At 39.8% G+C, this 17,202-nt stretch overlaps 1 protein-coding gene across 2 annotated transcripts; it reads left to right on the forward strand.

The window, feature by feature from the left end:
* The first annotated feature begins 170 nt into the window (after positions 1–170).
* Positions 171–16,620, forward strand: KIF27 (kinesin family member 27). 2 transcript variants are annotated; one of them, XM_061553728.1, is made up of 20 exons: positions 171–374; positions 1,438–1,742; positions 1,996–2,196; positions 2,474–3,198; positions 3,653–3,757; positions 3,915–4,067; positions 4,387–4,530; positions 4,846–5,070; positions 5,749–5,915; positions 6,190–6,317; positions 6,460–6,636; positions 7,005–7,210; positions 8,561–8,758; positions 9,102–9,215; positions 11,252–11,428; positions 12,701–12,916; positions 13,046–13,249; positions 13,787–13,985; positions 14,591–14,752; positions 15,090–16,620. In XM_061553728.1, the coding sequence occupies exons 2-20, from the start codon at positions 1,445–1,447 to the stop codon at positions 15,563–15,565; spliced, it is 4,275 nt and encodes a 1,424-aa protein (XP_061409712.1). In that variant the 5' UTR covers positions 171–374; positions 1,438–1,444; the 3' UTR covers positions 15,566–16,620. The 2 variants fall into 2 exon arrangements, with proteins under 2 accessions (XP_061409712.1, XP_061409711.1); XM_061553727.1 differs by having other exon boundaries at positions 171–312.
* The last annotated feature ends 582 nt before the right edge of the window (positions 16,621–17,202 follow it).

Raw genomic sequence — 17,202 nt, forward strand, 5'->3', positions numbered from 1 at the left:
TACACAGGTCTGGGTGCAGCTACACCGGTGTTTGTGCAGCTACACCGGTGTTAGTGCAGCTACACCGGTCTGGGTGCAGCTACACAGGTCTGGGTGCAGCTGCTCCCCGCCTGCTCCCGTCGCGCTGCATGCCGGGTAGCCGTTGCTAAGCGACGCACTTGTCCCCCCACCAACGCCCGCGCCGCGTCCCGTAAACCAACGCCGACTTTGAAAGAACGATGTTGGGTCGCGATTAAATTACGATTTTATTTAAATACACAACTTTTTTGTTGTTTTTTTAGCGTGCGTTCGGCTGCAGAGGAGCAACAGCGGGTACGGATTTTGCGTCTTGCTTTTTTTTTGGCGAGCGATACGGCGGCTGCGGCGGCGGCACGGTGTGTAACAATAGATGTGCAAGTTTAAAAGCAAGGCCGCAGGGCGAGGCACCTACTGGGCCTTTCGTGTGTTTCGCGACTACGGTTAACTATTCAGAGTACAACGTTCATATCGAGGCGATAAAAACATCCTCCACTTGCGATGATAACTGTATCGCACAACGCGGTACCACTCTGTCGTTGTAAATATGCTAGCTATATATGATAATTGTTTTTTACCCTTTTATCTGGCAACAAAACTGACACCTTGTTTTTACAAGGAGTCATGTTTGCAAACAAAAAACACAACTCTGATAATGTATGTGCACTGTCCGTGAAGTTGATTGGTCCACACCCGAGACAGCTTTCCTTAGAGCCTAGTCTCACATGGAGTTGGACCAGATGACGCCAAAAGGCGCACAACTCGAGGACAATGCACCATCAGAGTATTAGAGCTCGGGGTAAGCATTTACACCATTGGAACCTCATTTGCCAGTAGCAAAATATGATAATTGGTTTTTTACCCTTTGGGTGGGCGACAATAATAATTCATTGGCGTGTTGTTTACGTGACAAACCTCACTGAATGTGTCGGGTGGTGGAGGGTGACGACACATACGTACGCGATCTAACCCAAACACCTTGATTATGCTAGCACTGTTCGTTTGCAACACGTACGAAAAAGAATAACTATGTAATAGGCGACGTTTCGGCCAATGATCCTTCACAGCACATTGACATGATTTGTTTAATCACACATGGTCGTAACGTCGCTCGTGAACGCATTCTTCAACTGTTGCCCACAAAGACTTCAACGGTGGCTATTTGAAGACAATTGTGAAACTAAATGATAATTGGTAATGATGTGATGTTGCAGAATTCGACAAGGTAAATTTGTCTTGCTGAGTGACACATTCGCTCTTTCAAAAAGTTACGGAAATGGTGAATTTATATTTGACTTGAGCATTTAAGTAATTGCAGTATTGTACTTGGACTTAATACGGTAATTCTTACAGTGGAATATTTGAAAGTGCTTTTTTTAAAAAAACTTTATCATTCCCGCATGTGTTTTCTGAATTTTCCAGCATTGGAATGGATGACACGCTGGTGAGAGTAGCAGTGAGGATTCGTCCACTGTTACGCAATGAAATTCTTTACAGCCAGCAGACATGTGTACGAGTAGTACCAGGGAGCCAACAAATTCTGCTGGGAAAAGACCGAGCGTTTACTTTTGACCACGTGTTTGGGTCAAAAGTGGCACAGGAAGAGGTGTACAAGACGTGTATACAGCCACTCGTGAAATCATTTGTTGATGGCTACAATGTGACAGTTTTTGCATATGGCCAGACGGGCTCTGGAAAGACGTTTACAATAGGAGGAGCAAACATTGGTGAGGAAACACAGAATTTCCATGTTCCTGAAATAAAAAACCCGGATTAATTTAACGATGCAAAGTAATAATTCATCTTGCAATTACATTATATTGTGGGGTAAAATGTATAGTAATTTCCTTAGTGCAAACCCAAAGGCATGTAAAATATGGACAACAGTTTTAAATGTACTGCTTATGATTGGTATATAATTCTGTAATGTTTTTATGAGATTGCACAATATTTGCACCTGATACCTAATGTGTTTTTCAGCCTCGAGTATTGAGGATGAGAGGGGAATCATCCCACGAGCAATTGCAGATTTGTTTTTTGCAATGAAGGAAAGCCACAATACGGACTTTTCCGTTGGTGTGTCTTACATTGAAGTTTACAAGGAGGAGCTGAGAGACCTTTTGGATATTGAGACGTTGAGTAAAGATATGCACATCAGAGAGGATGACAAAGGAAATACAGGTAGATACTGTCAATTATTGTTATTTGGACCTTTGTGCAAGTCAACTCTACAACTTATTATTAATGACGATCTTATTTAATCTGGGAATTTATTGTTTAAGAAAAATTCCGGTTTATAAAACGCTTACAGATTTTATGCTTTACAATTATGTATTCAATCTATAAACTTTTATATTGTATGATGTAGCAACTATATTTGTAATACGTATATACTGTATATATTAAGCGTACTAATTCCTTGACTTTGGTTCCTTTCTGCATACTTGCATTTTTACAGTTATTATTGGGACAAAAGAGAGTGTGGTGGAGACGGAGGATGAGGTGTTAAGTTTATTGGAGGCTGGTAATGCTGCTCGGCATACTGGCACTACCCAGATGAATGAGCACTCAAGTCGGTCACACACCATATTCACCCTGACTGTTACTCAGAGGCGTCCCTATGGGTCATCCAACTCTGGAGACAACCTACACGATGAATCTGAAGTGAATGCTTTCGAGTCACTATCATCAAAGTTTCACTTTGTTGACCTGGCTGGTTCTGAAAGGGTATCAAAAACTGGCAACACAGGAGAGAGGTTCAAGGAGTCCATACAGATCAACAGTGGTCTTCTTGCCCTTGGTAATGTCATAAGTGCCTTAGGGGACCCAAAACGAAAGAGCTCTCACATTCCCTATCGTGATGCCAAAATCACTAGAATTCTAAAGGACTCGCTTGGAGGTAATGCAAAGACACTAATGATAGCCTGCATCAGTCCCTCATCAGGAAACTTTGACGAGACTATTAATTCGTTGAAGTATGCAAACAGGGCCAAAAACATCCGTAACAAACCAGTTGTAAACTACAACCCAGACTGGGACAGAATAGATGAAATGGAGCAGGAAATCAAGACGTTGCGGGAAGCCCTTCACAATCAGCGATCTACTTTAGCAACACGAGCCAGTCATGTATCACAAGATTTCCAAGCTCAAGACAGGTTGCGTATAAAATCCTTGGAGGATCAGGTGAGATCTTTGAAAATAAAATATAACAATAAAATGGTTACTTTAAAAATATCTTTTTTTACATTCCCCCCCTATATTTTAACTGTACCTGGTGGTTGTAAAAGTGGTATATTGATACGGGATTTAACTAATTATATACAGTAGATGCATTTTCAGTCTAAAGATTCTAAAATGAAAATATTCTTAATCTTAGGTTTTAATATTTTTCCCAATAAATATATCAGCAGTCACAATATCACAGCACATTGATACATGCAACACCTGCACGCATTTTTTGTGTTAATTACCCACAATTAGATGCTAATTACACTTCATTAATTTATATTGGATTAACAAAACGAAAAGAATGCGCATTCATTAAAGGCGTGGACTCAATAAATTTAGATAACGGAACTACCGTTACATTTTAGAAGCCATGCCATCCTTGCCTAAGTGCTTTCTGTTTATGAATAAGGTGGGAAGTTTACAGACGGAGTGCAACCACTACCGAAATTGTACAGATGAAGCTTACCGCTTTCTCATGGAATTACGTAGAGCCTCCAACATTACACGGAACCAGGTATGTATATTTTGAAAAGTAATTTTACGGAAACATTGTTTGATATATCGAAAGTGGATTCCTCACACTTTTAAATGTAAACTGTCTGTGCCTTAATAAACAAGTCTGCAATAGCATGCCATGAGAATACCAGTCTACATTGCTCTACTCACGACAGGCTCAACGTGCAAAGGAATGGCTTGACCTTGCAGAAGAGTATAGAGATGACATTGCAACTGCATCTGAAAAGGATAGTGGGGTGCAGAGCACAGGCGAGGATCCACACCATGTTACTATCCTGCAGCTCAAACGAGAACTCAAGAAATGCCAGGTTGGCAAATAACCTCGTGCAAACATGCCTTTTGTATGCTCTGGGTTTATGCATCGGTCTCCTATTTTTGTCGTTGTGTTGGAGCTGGTAGGGATTATTTTTGTTCATAATTTGCAACAGTATGCATGTAGCGTGACAAGGCAATTATAGCAATTGTTTACATACATAACGTGAAAACGTATATATACTGTAATTGCATTTATTTGGCATGTAATATTAAAAAAGGTGGTTCGAATTTATTTTTTGAAATTGTAGATTTGCTAAAAATTTTAAGGATGGTCAGAGTTTTTTTTTATTGTACATTTGCAAACATTTTAAGGATGGTCTGGCAGCAGACGAGAATGTATTTGGACTAAAAGAAAAGGAGCTGCAAGAGCTGCATGAGAAGGTAATGGCACTTGAAGCAGAGAACAAGGAGTGCCTGGCTGCTCTGGAGGACGCCATGGAGCGCTACAAACAACAGGTGTGTTTGTGTTGACATTCAGTTGCTTAGGATATTTGGCCATGCTGATAGTGTTTAAATTGTAATTTTTATTTTTATTACATTTTTTTTTTATGTCCTGCTTACACTGATTTCAAAATGAAGTGCTAACAGTCCACAATTGAAAAGAAATCCGGAATAATCAACCTCATTGTTACAACAGTAAAACATTTAAACTGTTCGTGTATTTGTGTATAATATTGCATATTGAAGCAAAAACATGCACAGGCTGCTGTATATAAGCATTGGTTATGATTGAAAAAAAAATTACATTCACCCATATTTGTGTTTGCACAGAGTGACAAGGTGGTTGAGCAACAGATGGTGATTGCAGATTTTGAGAACAAGTTGCATATGCTGAAATCACAGCATGCTGGCATAAATCCAGATATTGTCCCCGTCAGTCCTGTCTTATCGGAGCTTTTTAGACGCCCACACACAGTTCCTCTCAAGGCTGTCCGACCTATCCACTTAAGTGCTGAGCAAGCCAGCCAAAGCCTATTTACACAGAAGGCTCGAAAGGTGTGGAAAATACTTTTTTTTTAAATGCAATTTGAATTCACAAATGTTCAGTTATGTATGATAGTTTTATATGAAATGCTTGATTGTAATGATGTAGTTGGCAGTAAAAAAAAGTGATGACATTGCTGCTACGATTGATGAGGTATGTTCAATTGACAGCCAAAATGCTTCCAAGGCTATGTGATGTTTCTCTTTAGCACAGAATGCATGCTCAAGATTCAGCTAGGATGGTTTTTACACTTTGCATATCTTCATATAAGTAGTCCTGAGATTGGGCAGACAGATTTTGTATTCAGCACTGCAGCAAAAAGTATTTTATTATGCATACATCCGAACACAGAAAGCCAGTTTAGAAAACATGATCTTGCATTAAATATTCCTGTACAAACTTCTATAATTGGATATGCAAATTTAGTTGTTTTAATTATTAAACATATAAGGACTCCATATTATCTACCAATATATGAACATCTGTTGGTTTCCAGGTGGTAAAACCATGCTACTATACTAAACCATGTACTGAAGCCACTATATTGACCCTTTATTGACATACGATATTGCACATGTATGCTACAGTCCACAAGTGTGTGTATATATATAATTGTGCATGCTAATAACATTCTTGGTAAGCTCTCAGACATGAAAGTGTGTGCCCTTAAGTAAATTCCGGTGTTGCAGGTGCACACGAGCCCTCCGACGTACTCTCTGGAGCGTGTGGTGGCCAGATTCCATGCCCGCAGTCAGCTTCTGCTAAAACAGCTGGAGGAACAGGACGAGGTGCTGCGGGAGAGTTTCTCTGATGATGGTGATGAGATGGATAAGCCTGAGCTACACAGCAACGTCAGGTAAATTCGTCCAAGTAATTGAACAGGTTATTTGTAGTCTCCCCAAATCGCCTACCTTTTTTACACGTGAGTAATGAATTAAAATATTGTAAATGTACTATAGGACTGGATTGCAAGTTTAAGCATACATGTTGGCAGACTGTTTTATATGGTTATGCTGTTTATTATGTGAATATACCCATATTATTTGTGGTTGCACAGAGTAAGAAGGTGCTTGATCAAATAGTACAATTTTGCATTTGTTGAATTCTGAATCCATGCATTGTGTTTCTAGGCGCTCTGTTAATCGGACGTGGAGCCGTAAACCAACTTCATTCGTGAGCATCAACAAACAAAGCAGAGGCTTTGTGTCTAAGATGGCAGAGCAAAGTGGGGAGATCCCTGAAATTATCACTTCATCAGGTGATGCATAATTTAAAATTGCCACTAATACAAAAGAGTTTTTTTTATATAAAAGTTTGTAATACCAAGAAAAGTATAAAAAAAAAAGTTATAAAGCCTTAATTATATTAATGAAAGATAACGTTCTATCTGGGCTGAGCAGGTGTTAGTGTGGCTGGAAATGATGATGAGGAGGCCGTTTTACAAAAGAGCCAAATGGTGAACAAAAGGCGGCTGAAGGATTCGGAGATACGCTTCATGCAGGCGCAGCAGAAGAACCGCGAGCTTGCAATAAACATCCGTATGAAGGAAGAGCTGATCCGCGAACTTGTTAAAACAGGTACGGACTGCTTAACTCTGGTTTGAGTATCGTTAGCTCACTCTTGCATACTTCAAATAAAGATGTAAAGTGGAATAAAAAATGTTGCAAATACATATTGCATAAATGAACCCTTGTTTAAGATGAAATTGAGTAGCTCATCCATCATCCTGTCAAAACATGTTCACCCCATACAATGTCATTAATGAATGCTCTTTTATATTTCATGGGTGATAAATAAACTGGCATGAGTTTCAAACAACCTCTACCTATTTGATACATAGGTATACACTGTGGTGAAGTTTTTTAAACGTTTTGCATATGATAGGAAGTAATTTGAGATCTGCAAATAAATGATCGATTTAATGGGCATTGGTGGGCATTGCCAGGCAAAATGGCGCAGGCGATGAACCGAGAGTACTCTGAGAAAATGCGGGAGGCAGAGCGTGAGACCACTGCGGCACGAGCAGAACTTCAGGAGTCCCAGCGGCAGCTGCAAGAGGTCGAGCAAAAGGAAATGAGGGATGTGGCTGAGAAAGCACGCTTGCAGAAGGAGTTTCGCAAAAGGATGGAAGCCGCCAAGGTTAACATTCAGGTCAGAAGCTGGATTGAGGTTGTGGTCCAGTGAATTGCTCTTTCTATGTTTGTAAAGTAAAATGTAAGCAGTTAAAGAATTCCTTTGCATAAAAAAATCTGCAATAATGTTTGTGTGCTATGAATTACATCTAGTTAAATATTTAAGCTAAAGAGATGTGAAATGTATTTTCCTTGTTGATAAGAATGAAAAATGTATTTTTCTGTAAGCATGTGTCCTTTAATGCGGACATTTATATATTCCCTGTGGTGTACATTCACTTTTTGCCAGGTGTGACCAATTGTAGTGTGCGAGATGTGGCGTCTTTGTTTTCAAAATTACATCGAATTTGAGGACAAATATGCAGGTCTGAGTTTGCCGAAATTGATCACCCGTGGTTTTTATATTGTAAAGAACATCTACAGTATGTTTTTATCTGAAACACATAAGAATCTGGTAGGTATTTACAATATCTGACGAACATTTATTTTCAGTATGATATATGTACCACCAGGCACATAACAATTGATACATCAATTAAAACCAATTCATCGACCAATTAAATCGGACAATATCACAGAAACAATTACGAATCAGATAAAAACTATTTTTTTTAAAGTACCATAATTTCCAAATGTGGTGATTAATTGCATTACCAGTGGAGTGGTTACATTCCTACATTTTTGCGTGAAGCACAGGGAGACAATCATATGTGTTGAATAAACAATTCTGGTGACCTTCGTTCAATTCACGATTGAGTATTTCACGATCGAGCAGTAGATCGCTCATGGTGAGTAGTTAAGTTGGGTAACAAGATGACATTGCACGACACGTGACGGTGGGATAACATCGCATGTTATGAAATCGAAATGTGTGTATGGTGTGAAGTAATTACCAAAAAAAGGCTTTTAATTTAACAGTGGTTTTTAAATTTAAGTTTTGGTTAACCCTTTCATACATTGGCTATGGGGTATATATACAAAAAGTTTGCTAATTATGGAATAGATTTGTTAATACTTTAACAGTTTGGGTGCTATGGTGGCGAGATGTTAACTTCCTCGCCTGGTATGCAGGAGGTTATGGGATCGATCCCGACCTTGACGACTATATATTTGGAGTTTGCATGTTCTCCCCGTGGTTGTGTGGATTTTTCTCCACGTCCTCCGGTTTTTCCCTCCACATTTAAAAACATGCTTTTAGAGTATTTGGCTGCTTTAAATTTCTGCATAAGTCACTTCGTTGAGCTCTCATTTATGGCCAGGTCGCTTCTGAAAAAGAGCGAAATAGCTCAGGTGGGCCTTACCTGTTAAAATAAAAATGCTTTCAGTTTAGTTTTGTTTAAAATCCCAATGTGTGTATCTATTTGAACAGAAGCTGCATAAGAAGCATCAGGACACAGAGAAGCTGGCTTCAATAGCAACACAAGGTGATAAGCGTCAGAAGGATTTGGAGCGGCAGGTGGAGGTTATGAAGCAGCAGCAAGCCTCTTTCCAGAAGAAACTGCAAGCTGAGACCGAGCAAAAGAGGCGGTTGGAGAATGAGATGGAACGGGAACTGCAGCGCATTAAGGTTTCACATTTTTTATTAAAGCACTTTTGATATTCTTGGTGTAAAAGGTATATTACCTTTATATATTAAAAAAATACACTTTCTGAAGCTGGTAAAGTGAATAATATGAATTATTACAATATTGGAGGGAATGGTTGGGTTTTAGTAACAAATGTTGCCACATTGTATGGCATGCTTATGTATTGTATGCTGTCTAATTACAACATCCATGGGCCAGTAGCCTTTGAAGTTGTTTTTCATATGACATGTACTGTTCATTAAGTATCATATTAAAGTTTTTCCTCAAGTAGTAATTTTAAGGTAAATAAAAGTTATTTTCACATTTCGAATACTCTGCCTTCAGGATCTTGAGAAGAAGAATGAACAACAGCAGAAGGTCCTGGAAGTAAAGTCTCTAGAGATGGCGGCTCTTCAAAAACAAAAGCAAAGTGGAACCTTCATGTCCATTGAAGACAAGGTCTAAATATTCCATGATTGTTTTTTATTTCACATTGGATCGTTTTACTACACTTCATACAATTCTTCAATGCAAATACTGAAAATGCACATGTAAATCATACTATATTACAAACACATTCCTGCGGAAGGGAGCTGGTAGGAACGTTGGGTTGCTCGGTCAATGGCCAGGGTCAACGGCGGCGTGGTGTATTCCGCAAATATGCCCGACTGTGAGGGCGGGCACAAGCCGGCGTGAGTAGGTTAAACGTTAAGTTTTCATAAGGGCCCCTCCCCATCCAGCCCCACCCTCCCCACCCAGCCCCTCCCCTCCCCACCATCCACTCCGCACCCAGCCCCACCGTCCCCTCTCAGCCCCTATGCACCATCTCCACCCAGCCCCTCCCTGCACGACGGACACAATAATCCCCTGTGGGTTGGTGTAACCAGGAGGTTCCTACCAGTAAAAAAGATATTCTGGCTGGCTTCCTGTCTGGATTCCTGGCTGGGTTGGCTGGCTGACACACAGGTGCTTGTGCATGTTAGTGATGTCACCTCATACATCTGTGCGATGACATCATCCACATCCCATAGCACTGAGCCAGGTTCGTGCGTGTAGACTTTTCAGAATCTTTATCTCGACTGGAGGAATCCGATGAGCTATGAAGCTCTTTTTCACAGGTGTCCAGTATGGGCAGGTTAGCAGGTTACAACAGCAAACAATAAAAAAGACGATAGGAGTGAAAAATTGAGAAAATAGCAAGTTACTAAATGTAAATAAATAATGCTAAAATAATTATATAAGTAATATATATATCAAGCTTGCAAAAGGCAGCAAAACGATACAGAATTTACGCCTCCACCATGGCCGTGGATCCTGCACAAATGCTCGGGATAGGTGATCATGTTATACTATATACACGTTTGCTGTAGCTGTAGGTGTTGTTTGAACATACTTTTACATGCTGGTCAGTGCAGGGAGATAACGGTGGGGGTCAGAGGAGGGGGGGTGGTTTGGGGAATTCCAGGGAAAGTTCAGACTTCCATCACCGATGTCAGCCATTGCTGGCAATTAAACCAGGATTGTGGTACAACGTAGTGCACCAACCATCCTGCCACCCCTCCATCATATAGATTAAATGTATGTTTGGGAATTGGGCTGAAATATACAATGCAAAACAGTTTTACGCCCACTGTATCATGGACTTTTTTATTGTTATTCCCGTATAATCCAGTTTAATGCCTTTATATTTATGTAATAATACTCTTGGAGACGGCTTGTGGAATCGGTCCTTTTATTTACTTATTTCATTTCACAAGCACTCCCCGTTGCTGGCAGGCAACGGGAAGTGGGCAAACAGATCGCAAGAGACGCACCGCCACGTGGCACTCGGAGCACCGCTCGCGCGTGGCCCCTCTCTCTCTCTTCGTTCCTCGTCTGACCACGTGTCCCTCGGCTCTTCCCTTATTTAATGCCTGGGTCACGTGGTACGTTCCAGCCAATCCTTAATAGCCTGCGCCGAATGGTCCAGATTCCCCATCAACTCCCGGGACCACGCCCCTGACTTGTCTTCCCATTGGCTGAGGCCAAGACCAGCAGAACCAATCATCCTAGCTGACATCCCTCGATCACGCCAGGGCCATGCTCCCAGGCTCTCCCCCCATTGGCTGTAGAGCAGGACCGGCAGAGCCGATCACCACGTGAGCCGGACATAGGCTCTCATTACATCTACACAAAATAGTATTGAGCAAGATTACTTGTGTGTGATAGACTTCATGAGGCATTCATCGACAGCTTTATTTCACTGGTGGGATAAAGACTAACCATCGAATAAAGATGGTCGGCGCATCACGCGCTTTCGGATGCGCTTCTGCGGCTGTGTGGAACGCTCTTCCTTATATGCACTTTTAAATCTAGATTGAACAATAATTTCTTGAGAAGTGCTTTTTGTGTTTAGTTGTCCTTCTCTCGCACCTCCAATAAGCATGGTTGGCAACATACGGTGAGAAAGAAGTTCAACAAATACAAACAGCTGTGTCATGTGGCTGTTCGTGCAGAAGCTTGAGGAGCAGAAGACCTGTCTGGATGAGGAGATGGAGCGGGTTCTTGAGCAGCGGCATGCCCTGTTGGAGCTACAGCAGGAACTTAGCAGGCGTGAAGACATATTAGCCAAGAAAGAAGCCCTGTTTCAGGAGAGAAGCCAGCTAGAGATTAAGCGTCTACGATCAAGTCAGGTACAAACAAATTCTCCACCGAGCTTTCAGGCACAGTGATAAAATAACAAAGACATGTTTTGCAAAGCCCAGATTATAACTGGATATCTAACTTTTTATGCAGCCATGATTGATATAACACAATAAACTTGCTGCATCGGAAACCAATTTCAGGTTCCATTTTCTGCATTATCCAAAGTAATGATAATTTATGAGATGTGTGCCATTATAGTGCAAGGCTTTCACGAATGCACTATGTGTCACAGATGTGTATAGTCTTCAATTCAGGAGAAATGTTACGTGGGTTGACTCAATTAAGTGATTTGCAAATCGGTTTTCAACTTGGCAAATTTTGGCTCTGATGCTAGCATACATGACCAATTCTTTTTTGCATAACGTGACATGATGCTTAATGTCCACTTTGAAGTACACGGTGCATATTTACGGTTAATGTACCTGCAGTGATGATCATTTTACCACTGCCTATGTCTCGCTACTCTTGATACTTGTCACAGTTGTGAATCACAGCACACTACACGACACCTCTTTTGCATCTTCCTATTTACACATGTTTCATGGATAAGAGGAGTCATGCTGCAAATTTATCCTCTGCATTTATTCACACAAAAAAGCCACCTGGACATTGCTTCTTGGAAGTACACCACTAATCCTATTATCCGAGATGTTTTCATTCGCGTGGGAAATCATATTCGTGCTTTTAGGGAAAGGTTGGGAGATGTATTTTTAGGTTTTTTCGATAAAGTCACGGAGGTAAAAAATTAAAATTAATAAAATAAAAATAAAATACAAATCACGACGTTTCGGAGGCAACACAAGCTTCCGTCTTCAGGTGGAACCGTCACAGCACGCTTGCTGTATCAAGTACTTAATTCAAGTACGCTTGCTGTATCAAGTACTTAATTAATTCAAGTACGCTTGCTGTATCAAGTACTTAATTCAAGTACTTGATACAGCAAGCGTGCTGTGACGGTTCCACCTGAAGACGGAAGCTTGTGTTGCCTCCGAAACGTCGTGATTTTTATTTTAGTTTTATTTTACTTTTATTAATTTAATTTTTTTACCTATGTGACTTTACCGGAAAAAACCTAAGAATATGAATCCTTGCAGTCACGAAAGCTTCAAATCTAGAAGTTGGGAGATGTATTTTTGTGGATTGTCTTGGATTTCAGGATCTATCAGTAGCCACCCTCCTTATCAATGCAAGTAAGAGGTGCTGGGCTGCATTCGTAAATGTTATATACCGTGTAGTTTATGAATATTTTATGTTTCCAGGTGCTCAATAATGACTTGACTCGTTTGTCAAGCCGCCTGGACATAGTGGACCGAGAGATTTCCGATCGGAGCAAGAAACTTGGGACTACAAGTGATGCAGAGCAGCGCAGGGCAGCTGAGGAGTTGGCTGTTCTGCAGCAGGAAAAGCAGCAGTTGCACGAGCGCAGGATAGAGCTTGAAAACAAACTTAAGGCAGGCAATGTCCTGGGTACTGAGGTAAACACAGTTTAATTGATTAAATAAAACCTGCCAACACTCGTTTAGTTTGGAATTTTATACATGTTTTGTTACTTCGGAAAAGCCATTTTATGCATGTGATAAGAGTCTTGTTGGTGTGCGTTGCAGGAGAGGACTCTGTTTCGACTGGATGAAGAGATAGATGCTTTAGAAGCAGCTATTGCCTACAAGGATGAATTCATTAGTAACCAGCAGCGGGCCCTGCGAGCATCTACCAGTGCCCTGACCCAGAGCCAAGCCAACATGATGGGCAGGCTGAGCTGCTTGTCGAATTCAGAAATCAGGACCCTTCTCTGTAGATATTTTGACAAAGTAGGTACTGCGTTTGGAATATTGGTAAAACTAAAAGTCGGCATGATTTATATATTTTCAAGGGGTTTTATTTATGGAGGGAACATTGTTTTCCTTTCATTTTGCAAATAAAAAATTGAAGAGTGAGTTTTCACCATATATTTTCAAATTTGATCACAAAGTTTCCACTGCAAAAGTACAGATAAGTCAGCAGTTTCTCTAGAAAAAAATATGCATTTACTATTTGCCATGCTTTTGGCAAACTACAAAGAAACAAAACAAATATCAAAAAATATTCCTTGATTGCTTGTAAACAACCAATGTTATGAGCATGGTGACAATACTTACTGTGGCAGTATCCACCACCATTTTTTTTTATAGCTTGAGATTTTGTTGTTGTACTGTTTCCATTGTGGACTGCATTGAGAAACTGTTACAGAGAAAATATTTTGGATTGTAGTATTCCACATCAAAAACCACGCTGTTAAAGTGAATGTGATTGGCAAAGTACGATACTTTTGTGTGTGTGTGTGCGCGTGCGTGCATGTGTTTGCATAGGTCGTGTCTCTGCGCGAGGCAGAGCGCAGGCTGAATGTGCAGTGTGCCGAGGCAGAAATGCGTGCAGACGAACAGGAACGTATTGTTCGGGAGTTGGAGCTGGCCTTGGACAGGGTGGCCATGGATATGGACAGGAAACTTACAGTCCTTCAACAAGAGTATGAACAAAAAGTTCAGCTGCTGCTTCAACAGCATGCCGGTTGGTCACAGCTAATTAAAAGTCAACATTAATCGGCACTATATTTTATCACTGTTCATCTTGAACCGGATCACATTAGTTAGCAGGAATATGATATACAATGACAATTGCTATTTGTTGCAAATTGGTGTATGTGAAATACCGTCATCGTTTTTTACGTGGTAAAATTCTAAGCAATTGCTCATATAAGCACGCAGTTTATTTTACATGTATATAATGTATGTTTTCCAATTAGTATTCCAGCATAGCTCGAATTGCATGAAACCATTAATGGAATTAAAGTACTCATATTTGTATGGTTTTTGGAATTGTAGAAACATGATTTGTTTGGCTACATTTTTAAACCCCATGCTGAGTGACAAATTGTATATAATCTAGCATCATATATATATTTTAGAACTGTTGGTTGCCAGTTTTGAATTGCTCATCACTTTTAAATGTCATATTTTGTAAATCCCACCAACTGCAAAATGTATTGTACGTGTGCATGAGGTGATTGAATGCTTATCATTACGGAATATGAAAAACTGAATAAGATGGACGAATATTTTTTTCCAATAATGCAATTATCTCATTGCATGCTGTATTATTGTTTTGTTCTTTAGGTGGGGATGGTGTTAATGATATAAAGACTCATGATGAGAAAATGCAACAACTGGAAAAGGACTTATTTTTCTACAAGATGACGAGCCGTGAGTTAAAGAAAAAGTTAAAGGAAAGCAATGGAGAAAGCATCCAGCATAAGCACTCACAAAGCACTCAACAAGGTATGTAAATCTCTCCACAGTGTTTGGTATTGTCTGTTGGAATGCATTATAATAATAAATTAGATATTTCTCAATGTTACGTGAGCATTTAATAAAAAATAATGCAAATTAGATTCTGCTTTTAGAATTAATTGTAAATTCTACTTCCTGGTCTGATATCTTTAACATTAGAATGTTATACATTCAAGTTAAGCTTCACACCACATCTATGCTACTTAAGCTACTTACATATCATAAAGAAATGTAATTAAGAACACCATGTTTCTATGTTAGTGGAAATTCTAGCTGTTGTCCATTGTTTTGTTAACTGTCAGTAAATGACATTTTACTTTGTTAGGCAATGGCTACAATTCCATGGAATCTGTAAAGGCTACAGGGAGTGAGAACAAAACCTCTAATCCTGGTGTGGAGCACGGCAACGCACAACCTGACGAGTGGTCAGACCATGGAAAGGTATTTGAACGAGGAAAGGTCAGTGCAGACAGCGAGAATTCTAGTTTTAGCCGGGCAGAGCGGGTGAGTCGGCTGAGAGAAGAAATTGCAGAGCTTGTGCGGCACCCAACACCGCCCACAACACGCAGACATTCTGAAAGCTCCGAGGATCCACCTGGTACCACCGAGCTACATGAGCACCCATTGCGTCTACCACATGTCTCCGAGAACACAGGACGCGTTATGACGGTTAGGAAGCCTCGTAAAGAGCTACGGCAGATCCCAGTTTCGGAGGTGACGGCACGGCGTGCGAGTCTCACTTCAAGCGTGAGCTCGATGCCTGTAGACTCCATTGATGCTGGAAAAAATCCCTGGTCATAAATGTACACCCTTGATGCTATGCACTTTGCTCCCATTGTTTAGCACCTTAAACGTCCACAAAAGTCATCAATAAATCTATGGCTGGATGAAGGTCTCCCCAAGATATCATCATCTTTCATGGTCCTGTCTTGTAGCAATTTCCCTACCACCTGCACATGAGCTAATATCGTCACTTCATCTTCATGGTGGACATCCTCTCAGGCGCATTGCATTGTTATTCTTGACTACCAGCCAGTATCCATTCTCGCAGTGTCCTGTGCAGGACCACTTCTTTTAATGTAAAAAATGTCTTTAACATGCATATTTTCTCTAATCTATGTGTTCCTCTTTCTTTCTCTCAATGGAGTACTTGCATGCATCCATCCCTCCATACTTTGTGCACTTATCAAATTTTGTTCCATTGTCCATGTTTTTCATGCATATCATTATATTAAAGGGTTTCATTGGTAAATTGCTTTTCATGATCAAGTTTAGCCTTTCAAAAGCACTCCAACCTGCTCTCTTGTCCATCTGTCCAAAGCATTTACTTTCATCCCAGTCCACCTTCAATTAACTTTCCCAGATATATTGTCTTCCTCTTGTATATATAAAGAAAAAAATCTGATATTTAAGTTAAATAATATCGGAATAAATTAATGTATAGTTTTTACTATTTAGATGCTAATTTATAGTATGTTTCATTTATAGTACTAAAAAAGTGTACATATATTTTATATAAGCCAATGTTTTGTTTAATTTTATAGATGTGATTACACCTAATTTTTGTACCTTGAATAAAAAAAATATGCCTTTTGAAATATTGCAAGTACACATTTCATTGTCAAATTTTTTTTTAAAACTTATTTTCTTTTTGTATGCTATGTTTTCTAATTGACTCAGCAATTGCGTGTTCTTTATACATTTGTTTTGAAATTAGCTAGGGTGGAGGATTTTTGTTGAAGGGATTTTGAGTGTGCAATATAACTTTATTTTGAAAATTTCAGTGATTAGGAGCCAATTATATTAAACATGGCCTTTTATACAATAAATGTAGCATCCAGATTTGAATTGTTGTCTGAGTATTGCTTTGTTTTGCAATGGAACATATGTACAAGTATACAGCTTTTAATATACATCAGAACTCCAATAATATGCACTGATATGGGAGGAGCCTATCACGGATCCTGTAATACATGATGCACCGCGCAGGTTTGTGCCATAATCCATGAAAAAATATTCGAGCCAATCGATGCAGTGTGCCACCGGGTACAGGAGTAATTAGCCATGCGACAACATTAATATGAAAAAGATTCACAGGTTACAGGGGAAGCGCGTCACGTGACTAGTGCCTCCATTAATCTGCGATCAATTTGCGGATGAGGTTACATTTCCTCAGACTTGAAATGCAAATCTGGCAGTCTTTTCAAATATGTTTTGCATTTTCTTACACCTGATATCCAATTCGACAAGAAATTCAAAACACCTTTATTACTCAACAGATCAAATTAGGAGAGCTCTGTATGTATGTATGTTCAACTTATTTCTTACCGTACGTAGCCAACCATACTAATCGGAGGTGGGGAAAAGTATGTGTTTATGCAAAACACAATTTTGCCAAAAAAAATGTATTTCACCTCTATTTATAAATTCAGTTCGAC

Source organism: Lethenteron reissneri, chromosome 18, assembly GCF_015708825.2.
Source record: "Lethenteron reissneri isolate LAM-NWPU_2019-01 chromosome 18, ASM1570882v1, whole genome shotgun sequence".
NCBI lineage: Eukaryota > Metazoa > Chordata > Hyperoartia > Petromyzontiformes > Petromyzontidae > Lethenteron > Lethenteron reissneri.